This window comes from Macrotis lagotis, chromosome 8 (assembly GCF_037893015.1).
Source record: "Macrotis lagotis isolate mMagLag1 chromosome 8, bilby.v1.9.chrom.fasta, whole genome shotgun sequence".
Classification (NCBI taxonomy): domain Eukaryota; kingdom Metazoa; phylum Chordata; class Mammalia; order Peramelemorphia; family Peramelidae; genus Macrotis; species Macrotis lagotis.
In genome coordinates, this window is record NC_133665.1 from 62230844 (window position 1) to 62243032 (window position 12189).

The 12189-nt window shown below is 38.4% G+C and overlaps 1 protein-coding gene across 5 annotated transcripts in view; it reads right to left on the reverse strand.

Moving 5' to 3' along the window:
• The window catches only part of KATNIP (katanin interacting protein), a 246741-nt gene that overhangs the window by 104174 nt on the left and 130378 nt on the right, over nt 1–12189 (reverse strand). For all 5 annotated transcript variants that reach the window (XM_074197385.1, XM_074197384.1, XM_074197382.1 and 2 more), the window contains 3 exons: nt 10114–10251; nt 3203–3375; nt 2397–2474 (listed from right to left, as the gene is read on the reverse strand). In XM_074197385.1, the coding sequence (XP_074053486.1) occupies nt 2397–2474; nt 3203–3375; nt 10114–10251 (389 nt within the window). The remainder of the gene's footprint in view (nt 1–2396; nt 2475–3202; nt 3376–10113; nt 10252–12189) is intronic.

Below are 12189 nucleotides of genomic sequence, written 5' to 3' on the forward strand. Positions count from 1 at the left end.
GGCTATGTGGCCTTGGGCAAGCCACTTAACCCCATTTGTCTTGCAAAATCCTAAAAAAAAAAGTATATCTGACTAAAAGAGAACTCACAATAGATAAGAGCTCAGATGAAGGTCAGAAGAAACAATACAAGGACACTCATAGTCTCTCTGAAGAACTTTGTAATGACTCATGGAAATGCTTTATAACATATTTTATTGCTTACTACCTCAGTGAGGGAGAGAAGGAAGGATAGAATTTGGAACTCAAAATTTTATATAAATATGTTTAAAAATTGGGGAAAAAAAGAACTTTGGAATTGTGAAACATGGGAGACACTGCACAAAACCACCCAACATGGTATGCATTAAAGAAGGTATTTTACTTTATGAGCTAAGCAAAATTGCTCAAAAAAAAAGTGTTATGTGCACATTTAGAGTCATCTCCACTCTTAATGTTCATATGGACCATTTGTGGCTGACATGTGGGAGCATATTCTGAGCTTTCATTGGGTCTAATCAGTCACAGTCAGAAATTCTGTACCTTGACTCAATAGTGATGTCAGTTTGGTCTCCTTCAAGACCAAAAGACAACAGACAACCTATGGTTTTTATTTTAAGAGGCTCATTTGAGAAAAACGCATGGTATTGAGCATTCCTTACAGGAAATATGCTATGTCCATATGTTTATTAGTCACTACTTTTTCATAAAGAATGATTATGCTTCCAAGCTCCATTAAAAATTCTATAAAAAAATCATGCCATTAGAAGAAGCAAATATATGGATTAGGATAAAATTTGCCTTAAATATCTCAAAGAGGGGGCAGCTAGATAGCACAGTGTAATGAACACTGACCCTAAAATCAGGAGGACCTGAGTTCAACTGTGATCTCAGAAACTTGATATTTACTAGCTGTGTGATCTTCTCACTTAATTCCATTGGCTTGTAAAAACCAACCAACAAATACATAAACTGATAAGCAAATAAATATCTCACATAAAAATGTGATAATCAAAATTTAAAAGAATTTGATGTACATTTCTAAGATTCTTCTAAGACACTTCTCAAGACAAATCCTTAAAAGAATAACAAAGTTTTAAAAAGAATAAAAAATATCAACAAGACTGAAAATTTGTTCAAAATCACAAATCATAAATGCAAATTAAAATAATTCAGAAGTATCATTTCACACACTTCAAATTAGAAAAGAGAGGAAAATTCAATGTTGGAGGGGCTGTGGGAAGATAGACATGCTTATTCACTGCTGATGAAACTGTGAATTGGTCCAAATGTTCTGGAAAACAATTTGGAATTATGCAACAAAAATGGCTAAATTATTCAAACACTTTGACTCAGAAATCCCACCATTGGAATCATACTTCAAGCCAGTTAATAACATCAAGAAAAAGCCCATATGTCCAAATATACTCATAGTTGCATTATTATTTGTAATAACAAAAAGCTGGGGGTAAAATGTGCCTAACAACTGGATAATCGTTGAACAAATTATAATATGAGTGTAATGGAATATTAAGTAGAGGAATATCTAAATCAAATGATGAGGAATGAAGAAAGAATAACGTAACAATAAGCACAGTGACCACATCCATATAAATAAAGGCAACACAATATTCAAAGATGATGGACAATTTTGGTATCATATTATCAAAGTGAAAGCATGTAATCTTCCTTTACGATAACAGCTAGTAAACTGCAAAAATGGAAAGGGACTTGTACTATCAGTTCTAATAATGCTATTAGGAGGTTTTTTCAATTGTGTTTGAGGAACATAGTTTATAGTGAGGTGGATGTTGTTTGGATATTTGTTGGGAAGTATCTACTTTATCAAAATAAAATTATATAATAGGAAAGAAAGTTGACCAGAACTGCAAAGTTGGTTGCATCTCCCAGATACCAGAAATTCAGATGTTCAAGATGATTCCAGGAAAAGATCTAATCCTAAACTATCTACTCAAACTGTTGCCATCTTTGAGGTAGGTTATGCATATTCCTGTTGGAAGTTAAGTGGTGGTAGTGGGCAATTGGTGACTTTTTTCCCTAATTGCCCAAGTGAGGGTATAATGGAAATCCTGGAAATAAATAGCACACTGACCCAACTCCATATTGGTTTCTGCCTCATTGATGATAGCTTATATTTATATAGCAACAGCTATTAATAAAGTACTTTAGAAATATTAAATTTACAAATATTACTTCACGTGATCTTCACAACCCTGGGAAGCATCTCCATTTTAAAAATGAAACACCTGAGACACAAGAGAAGTTGAATACTTTGTTTAAAGTCACAATGCTAGTAAGCAATGGAATTGGACTTCAGTTTAGGTTTCTAATGCAGTATTCTATGTGACACAAGTCTTTTATTTATTCACTGTATTTGAAGGAATAAAATTTCACTTACATCAAGGGCAAAAAAAGGGAATTCTTCTACTTCCTTTAAAAGACTAGTCCAAGGTTTCACTGGTGTATCCTCCTCTTCCTGTTATGAGAAGTCAAAAAAAAAAGTTCCAGTTAAAGTAAATGTTGCTAGCTATAGATGTGGCAATTAGTCTTTGGAAGAGCAACTTCTAATGCAAAGTAATTACAGGAACTTCCCTGCCTTACCTCCTTTTCAGTACGGGCTACTACTTCCTTGGCCTTAGTCTACATCCTTATCAAAAATGACAACAGCAAGAATTAAAGAGAGGTATTCAAGTCATAGACAGCTTTTTTTCATGTGATATGGTAGTGTACACAATACTTGGATAAGAATCCAGATATCTGACTTCAAGTCAGTTCTCTCTACCAATTGCTTACTTGTGTGATGGGGCAAATTTTCTGTGGATCAGTTTCCCAAACTTTGAAAGGGGGCTAATAATACTTGCCCTGTCTACCTTAAGATCTTTCATAAGGACATGCAAACTACAAAGTGTTCTATTAAAAATGCTAGTTATTATTATTAATATCAAATCAGAGAAAGCAAGAGCTTTGAGAAAGGAGACAATTGCCTAATGCATCTAAGGATTTGCCTAAATTAAACATTCTCTAGAACCTAACACCTTAGAATTGTAATGTTATCTTCTTGTATTCTATTTTGGGCACCATTAGGAGAATTAACACTTATACCTGTGTTTTGAATAATAGTACACCTAGAATGAATAAAGAAAATAACTTCTCTCTCTGGTGATTCCTGAATGTTTCTGCAACTAATTCAGCTGTCTAAGGTACCTTTTGTTGGTTAGTCAGAGTGTCTGCCTTTCTACTAAGGATTTCCTTTTGTAAGGTTTCATTTTCAACTTGTATAGCTCTGAGGACAGCTGAGGCATCTTCTTCAGGGTCTTCATCCTTACATATGTTCTTTCGCGTAGCAGACAGTGGCCTCTCTTTTCGGCTTCCTGGCCCTGACAGTAGAAAATGAAATGACATTCCTTTAGACCACACAGAGAGAGAGAGAAGTATAAATGAGATTGTTTGCCCAAATCCTTTCTTAAAACATCTTGGATATTTAGAGATTCTTTTATCAGAACAGCTTTTGAAGCATAAAGTTAGGTCACATCATTTAACATTTGTTGTCAAGGACTAATTCATATAATCACTGAATTTTGAGCTGAAGGGGACCTTAGAGGTCATCTAGGACAACCCAATCATTTTACAGATGAAGAAATTGAGATCTTATTAGATTAAGTGCCAAGAAACAAAGGTAGGACTAGAACTTGTGCTTCTTAACTTCAAGTTCATAATAAGCAATAAGTGAAAAACCATTATATAATGGTTTTTCCTGCTGAGACTAAGGACATATTAAAATTTCCCTCTCCCAAGTTATTACTCTGGTACATCACTGTGGTTCTGAAGTTGTTCTGGGTTCTCAAATACTATCCAAGTGTGGTTTAAGTTCACAACTGCATCTGTCCCCTAATGACAGGAGAAGGCTCATCCACAGAAAGGCGGTCCTTGGGTGATTAGTGATTTTTGGCCCATCTGTCTGCTGCTGTGAGGGGGAGGTTTTAGTTTATTTTGATGGAGGGAATATTTACATCAATGAAGTCATGGGTTTGTGGAGCAGTGAGGTGTGAAGTATAAGCAACTTCAATATGTTTAGATATAAAACTTGACTCAAGCACCTCTATTATGGACCAAACATAAAAGTTGTTTATCAAATAGCATGCACTGGTTTGTACCTGTTTGGGTAAACCACAACAACAACCAGAGGAGGACAAATCCTGTTGCAGCATTTCAATCTCCCCTTCTGCTCCCAGTCTTACTGAGATGCACCATGTAGAAGTTAAGCAACAGCAGTAGCACAAAAAAGCATTCTCTGTGGGTGGAAGAAAACTGGCATTCTCCAGAGGTGAAAAAAAAAAATCTACAGTGGTAGTTTCCAGCACTGTTGGACACAAAAATGTTTTGAATGGAGATGATCCCCTTATAAAAAGGATGCCACTCTCCACTATGCATATATGTCTATTCAGCAGGCAATCTATAAGTCTAGTTTAGGGTTGTCAAGAGTAATAAGAAGATTTCTTTCTATGACTGATTAAGGGTAGTTTGATGATTAAAAATTAGGTGGCATTCTTTTCCATCAGACTCTTGTGTAGTCCTAAGAAAAACTTGGCTTCTAAAGTGCTGCTTCTATGATCATAAAAAATAGAAAATTGATTGAATGCTCAGTAGGGACAGATATCCAATTCTTTCTAACCCCACTTGATGTCCTTACTTCTCCTTTAAATATTACAGCCTTCCTTCCTTTCAGAAGCTATTTGACCATCTCCTGGGCTTAGGAATTTAGAAAATAAAACTGCCAGACTGACACTACTGTGTCTGATTGACAGTATATTAGTTGGAACTAGTAAATCACTGAATCCATTAACCAATTGGTCATTGGGACACAGCATGAATAATTTTTTTCTTTGTGTAAAAAAGCACCAGCAAAATTTGCAGCAGATCCCATAGTGCCCTTTCTGTACAGAATTTTTTAAATGATCTAAAAACCCATTTTTCATCTCTGTTGATAAAGGTGTGCAGTTTAGGTAGTACCAAAGAAAAGGCACATGAAACAAGGAGAAGATCTGGGTTCTGCCCCAAACTCTGCTATTGTGTGACCTTGGTCAGAACTCTCCCTCAGCCTTTCTGTAGTTCCAAGTGCAATCTATAACACAGGAGGAGCAGATGATTTCTATATTTTCCTTCTAAGACTCAGGCTGTATATTTAGGTGTGTGTCCTAGTCTGTTTAAAATGAGGTGCCTGGGCTATGAAGTTCAACTCTTCCATCTCTGACGTGTTTTTCAGATGGAAATGACGGCTGAGGATCAGAAGGAAATGGAAAAAGAGAACATGGTACATCTATCTATCAGGCAAAAACTGTTGTTTAATTCTCTACTCTTTCTTCTTGAATATACAGCAGATTCTTAAAAGCATGTGAACAACAGAATATGATGAAATTGCAGGATTAGACCTAAGAGGTTGCAGGACATTGGTTTATGTACTCTGGGGTTAGCATGACAGAAATGTTAATGAAATTCAGACTCATGACAGGGTTTGGCAATGTTCTCTCAGTGAACCTGAGGAATATTACCTCATTACATGGATTGGCAGCTTGTCTGGGAAAAGTGGTTCAAATATGTCATCTCTCAGAGAACTTTGACAGCTTGGACAGTAAACTTTCTGTTATAAGAGACCAATGTCCTTTCACCCTCTCCAGGTTTTCATGAAGACCACAAGCTTATAAAAAGTTTTCCAAATTCATTTCTTAGTAAGTTCATGAATATATAGACTCTGGTTTTTGAAGTCATAGGAATATGAAACAAGGAGGAGCATTCTTTAGAACTATGGAGAGCTAAGATTCAGCATGAGCATTTATCATTATTTTTATTTCAGAGATTAGTATCACAAATAAGTCTAAAACATTCTAGTAAAAAAGTATAGGTGCTAACATATCAGTCTGGCTTACAACAAGGGGAGCATAAAAAAATCAGCTTAAGGTCTACTTTTGAGGATTCTGTAAACCAGGGAAGAATATTAAGAAGGTAGCATGTAATGTCTTATTAACCTAAAGGCTTTTATTTGGGGGCTTTTCTTTTTAAAATTATTTTCTCCTTTTTCTTTTCGAGTTATGGTATTTTGGAAAGCAAAAAATGAACATGGTCAATGCAAGAAGTACTCAGTGATATTAAGTATTTTTCACCAGGACCTGGAAGTGGAAAAAAGCCACAGCCCAAGGGCAGCCCAGCCCAGCCCAGCCCAGCCCAGCCCAGCCCAGCCCAGCCCAGGGATCACTGGGAACAGCTTGAAGGGGCCATGAGAGAACTCTGCTACACCAGAATGAGCAAGGTGTGAGGACCATTGGCTACAAGACCTGCAGCGAGAATCGGGAGAAACTAGCCTGTACCTCCAGAGCACAGCTCACAGATGGTAAGGGGGTCAGGGGGGACTGCAAAAATCTCTCTGTTCTCCCTGGGGCAGGACTCTGCTGTTTGACCACACTCAGATCCTGGTTGCAATATAGCCTTCCATACTAAGATAGCAGGGCCCCTCCTCACAGCTCCAGGGCAGAGGGGAGTGCCTGTGGCCATCTACATATCAAAGCACAGGCAAGAGAGCATAAGACCTTGGAGGAATAAAGGTCTGAGTGGGGTGTTCCAAAAAAAACCCCAAAGCAGGTGTCTCAATAATACTCAAAAGCTCAGGAAGCACCCCAAAACCAGGCAGAGGCTGGAATAATGAGTGAACAGAGAAAAAAGAGGAACACCACTGAGAAATTTAGTGTCTATGATCCCAAGAATCCTCCTCAATTTGAAGACGAGGAAGTACAAACTCCAGCATCTAAGGACTCCATGAAGTTGGGATCAGGCTATGACAGAGATCGAGGAAGATTCTGAAAATCAGGTTGGGGAGATGGAAGAAGGATTGGGAAAAGTGAGAGAAATGCCAGAAAAACATGAAAAAGAGGTCAGCAGCTTGGTCAAGGAGATCCAAAAGAATACTGAGGAGAATGACATGTTAAAAACCAGCATAGGTCAAATGGATAAAACAGTTCAAGAAGTTATTGAGAGGAATGCTTTAAGAAGCAGAATTGGCCAGATGGAAAAGGAAATAAGCTCTCTGAGGAAAACAAATCCTTCAGATGTAGAATGGAGCTAAGGGAAGCTGATGACTTTATGAGAAGTCAAGACACAATACTTCAAAACCAAAAAAAAAATTGAAAAGTTAAAAGAAAATGTGAAACATCTCATTGAAAAAACAATAGATCTGGAAAACAGATTCAGTAAAGATAATTTAAAAATTATTGGGATACCTGAAAGTCATGATCAGGAAAAGAATCTTGACATCATTTTTAAAGAATTCCTACAGGAAAATTGCCCAGCTGTCCTAGAAGCAGAGGGCAAAATAGAAATTGAGAGAAGCCACTGATCTACCCCCAGAAAGAGATCCAAAAATAAAACCACCCAGGAATATTATAACCAAGTTCCAGAACACCCAAGTCAAAGAGAAAATATTAAAAGCAGCCAGAAGGATACAATTCAAATATCGGGGAACTGCAGTCAGGATCACACAGGACTTAGCAGAAACTACATTAAGGGCTCATAGGACTTGGAATATAATATTCTGGAAGGCAAAAGAACTTAGAATGCAAATGAGAACCAACTACCCAGCAACACTGAACATCCTCTTCCAGGGGAAAAGATGGATTTTCAATGAATGAGGGGAATTTCAAATGTTCCTGTTGAAATGACCAGAGCTGAACAGAAAGTTTGACCTTCAAATACAGGACTCAGGTGAAGCACAGAGAGTGGAGGAGAAGGGTAAAATATGAGGGACTTAATGATTATGAACTGCATGTATTCCTGAATAGAAAATTGATACTGATAATACTCATATGAAACTTCTTATTTAATAGAGCAGGTAGAAGGAGCCTTTACAGATGAAGCACAGGAGAGAGCTGAATTTGAAGATATAATATAATATAATATAATATAATATAATATAATATAATATAATATGATATGATATGATATGATATGATATGATATGATATGATGTGATGTGATGTGATATAATATAACATAATGTAAAAATGAAGTCATGGCTAAAAGGGAAATGCACTGGGAGTAAGAAAAAGGACAAGTGGAATAGGCTAAGATATTTCATATAAAAGAGATTTTATATATACATATATTTTTTTTTACAATGAGCTTTTGCAATGATAAGGAAGGGAAGAAGATGAGGAGGAATGAGGGAACCTTCACTCTCATCAGAAATGGCTCAGAGACACTCAATTTTGCTCAGAGCGTACACACGTAATAGATTATAGACATCTAGAGAAAAAGGGAGAGAAGGGGGACAGGGGGAAGGGGGGATGTAGGTGATAGAGGAGAAGGTAGGTTACAGAAGAGAATAGTCAGATATAACACATTTTCTTTTTTACTTTTTTGCAAGGGGCTGGGATTGGGTGGCCTGTGCGGGACCACGGGGCTGGGTGGTTGCTGGGTCACAGGGGTGGTATGTGGGCTTGGGACCTCTTAGCCCCAGGATCAGTGATCAGGCCACTGTGCTGCTCAGCTACCCTACAGCACATTTTGGAAGGGGGACAGAGTGAAAGGAGAGAGAAAATGTATGGTAGTGGGGAAGAATGGATGGAGGGAATTGCAATCAGCAACAGCAGCAGTGCAAAAATATGGAAGTAACTTTATGATGGACTTATCATCACCCAAGACAGAGTTGATGGTATCAGAACACAGAATGAAACACATTTTTCTTCTCTTTCCTTTGCTTTATTTCTCATGAGGCTCTATACTCTTTTGGGGGAGAGGGTATTATGTTTACTCTTACACAAGAATATTTTAGTAATGTATAAAAAATATTCATAGCAGTTCTATTTGTGGTGGCAAAGAATCGGAAATTAAGTAAATATCCTTCAATTGGGGAATGGCTTAACAAAATGTGGTATAGGTATGTGATGGAACACTATTGTTCTATTAGAAGCCAGGAGAGATGGGAATTCAAGGAAGCCCAGAAAGATTTGCATGGACTGATGCTGAGCAAAATGAGCAGAACCAGAGGAACATTGTGCACCCTAGCAGCAACATGGGGATGATGACCAGCCTTGATGGACTTGTTCGTTCCATTAGTGCAACAATCAGGCACAATACTTTATTTTTCTTCCTTAAGGATATGATTTCTCTCTCATCACATTCAACTTAGATTCAACGTACACCATGGAAACAATATAAAGACTAAAATTGTGGGGGGTGGGGTGAGGGAAGCAAAATTAGGATAAAAATTTTTAAAAATTAAAAAAATTATCTGTTTTTAAAAACAGAACATTCTAAGCTTACTATATATTACTTATCTAGCTAGGCCTCAGTTGCTTCATATGTAAAATGAAAGCATCAGACTAAATTATCTCTATAGTCTCCAGCTTTAAATCCTATGATCTTATGAACCGCATCAGCTTTGGTGCCCTTGACAATCCTGTGCCATCAAGAAGACATTAACTGCATTTAATTCCTCATACTGCTGATTGCCACTGTGATTTTTGTCGCTTTCTCTCTCTCTCTCTTTCTCAGGTCCTGTGGAGGCCCCAACAGACCTCTTTCATATCTTTCTGCAGAGCCAAAGTGGCTCCCTTGGTGCTGATTGAGTCTTAACTTGTTCCTGACGTTTGCCGCAAGGCACTACTCTCTTACTCCTGTTCTGAGTAATTTTCAGTGATTTTCAGGGTAAGATATTTCTGCAAATCTTACAGTGCTAGCAAACATAATAAAATGTGAAGCAGTCACCTTTAGTTAAGGAAAGCTACTCCTCTCCAAATTTCATGTCCCAAAGTAAGTAAATGAAGGACAGGGGTAAAATTCTGTTAACATATAGTGTCAAAACCCTAAAAAGACTTCTTTCATAAAGTTGCTCAGCAAGTCAAAAGAAGTCTTCACCTCTAAGCAAGCAAAATAAAATCAATCAGTCCAATATTATAGAAGACAGATGAAAAGATTTGTGACTATTCATTTAATCATATCCCTGATAGCAAAAAGTCAGGAATGCAGAGAAAGATGCCTTTGTGTACAGAAAGTTCAAAAGAAATACCCAGCCCCACATGCGCCAGCACCAACTGGATGGAGCCCAGTTTAATGTTTGGCCCTCTTACTAGAATAGGATTTCTCTTGGTCCTGTAAAGCAGCACATTGCTGGCGATCTCCCCGACCTTGAGCTGTGCCTGGCTTGGTTGGAATAAAGAGCTCAGCATTCTTCTTGCGCTTGGCAGATAGATTTCTTTCCCTTTTATCTGCAAGAAAACACAATCCTCGTTGATGGTGTAATGGTCAAACAGAAAGAAGCACTGGATGGACAATCAGAGTATCTGCTTTTGAAACTTAGGTCTGCCACTTAACAACTGTGTAACCTTGAGTAAGTTACTGCAACTCTCTGGCCTTCAGTTTCCCCAACATACCTCCTAAGGTTGTTCTAAGGGTCAAATAAGATTTTTAACACACACACACAATTTATTAAACTGTTAAGTGGTATATAAATGGAAGCTATCATAGGAAGTAGCTGTGATAGAAAAGAGTAGCTGTCTCGAAATTTAAAAAAATACCTGGATTCAGGTCCCAGCTCTGACACTCAAGTAGTTGTGTGAATCTATGCAAGTCACTTTGTTAACGAGACCCATCTCAGTTTCCTCACCTGTAAAGTGGGTGTAATAATTGCATGAACCTAACTCACATGTTTGTTGCAAGGAAAGTGCTTTGTAACTCCAGGGTTGTGGAAATGTGAGTTATTATCATGTCAACTGGCTTAACAAGAACATGAACATGATCAGAGCTATGACATGTAGTGAACTAATGAGCTCTATCAGAATTCTAGGAAGGTAACAACTGGGAATGTTTTATGTCCATCTGGTTGGTCTTGAATTGTGGTGATAGAAAAGTTATGACTTCAGTGTGTTCTGGCACTACTGCTTAATGATGTCCATTTTTACCTCACTTTGGGGCATGCTAGGTCTCTGCTGAAACTCAGAAGGCGTGACTCAGGAAAGACCCAGAACAGCAAGGAGAACATAGCAGGGCAGAGAACTCCTTGTAATGCACTCCCCTGCTTGACTCTCTTTTTCTCTCCTCTCTGGAGTTTGGAGCCTTCTCTCAATCATTGCTATGATATTAGGACATTTGGCATGCCTGGGCAATATGGTCATCTGAGCTTCTGTAGATACTGCAATCCATCCCTGGACCCACAGGATCCACAGGAGGCTAGGATTAAGGCAGCTCCTCAGTAGGCCCAAGGCTTGGGACCAACCTTGTCCAGATAAAAAAGGCATGGGACACAAACTTGGGCCTACCTCCTTGCCCCTTCTATCACCCAAGATGGTTAAGTTCCACAAGGGCACTTGGCATCTCTATGTTGGGTATTTTCTCATGTGTGAGGCACAGTGATCAGCATATCAGAGTGTTTAATAAATGTTTGCTGAATTGAATTCACCTAAAAGGTCAGATATCTTGGACTTACAGACCTATACTTTTGAGGCTACATGAATGATTACTCTCTTGAGAACCTTTTTTCAGAGAAAGTCCAGAATCAAGAGGGCCATTTCAGACCAGTCTTGAGCTAGGCCCTCAGGATCAAGTCAGAACTGTCTTTGGGTATGGACATGAGAGTTCAGGAACACTTGACTGCATTCTCTTCCACATTAGCCTTTCTTGGTCCACTGACAGAGACTTAAAGAATGTTGCCCTCTTCAGTAAGAGCCAGCTCCTCCTCTTGATTGAGGTTAACCAGCCCAGCATGGGGCTGCTGATCAAAGGCAGCGGGAGGCATCACAACTCCACAGGCCCCAAGGCTCTCACAAGCCTCAAGATTTAGCTCCAAGCACCTCATTTGGCAGGGCTTCTTTCTCAGTTTAATTGTTAAAAATATTAAAATGTCAAGAAGCTGCATCTCCTCTCACTGAATTTCCCCCAGGATCATTCCTTTGGATCAGCCCAATTCAACTGTTCTCCTTCAGTGGTGGCTCACCCTTCAAATGCATGGAAAGGACATGGATTCCTCCTCCTTCAGTTGGCCTGTCCTGAGATCCTTCAGGTTTACTTCCACCACAGCCCAACTCCCTCTTTACTTTTCTTTTCAGAGGTAATTTAACCCAAATGTATTTCTGGTATATTTTAAGCTAAAAATAGCAATATTGCCTCTCATGATTTCCCTTGCTTAGTTTTTCAGTCCATTGAGACCT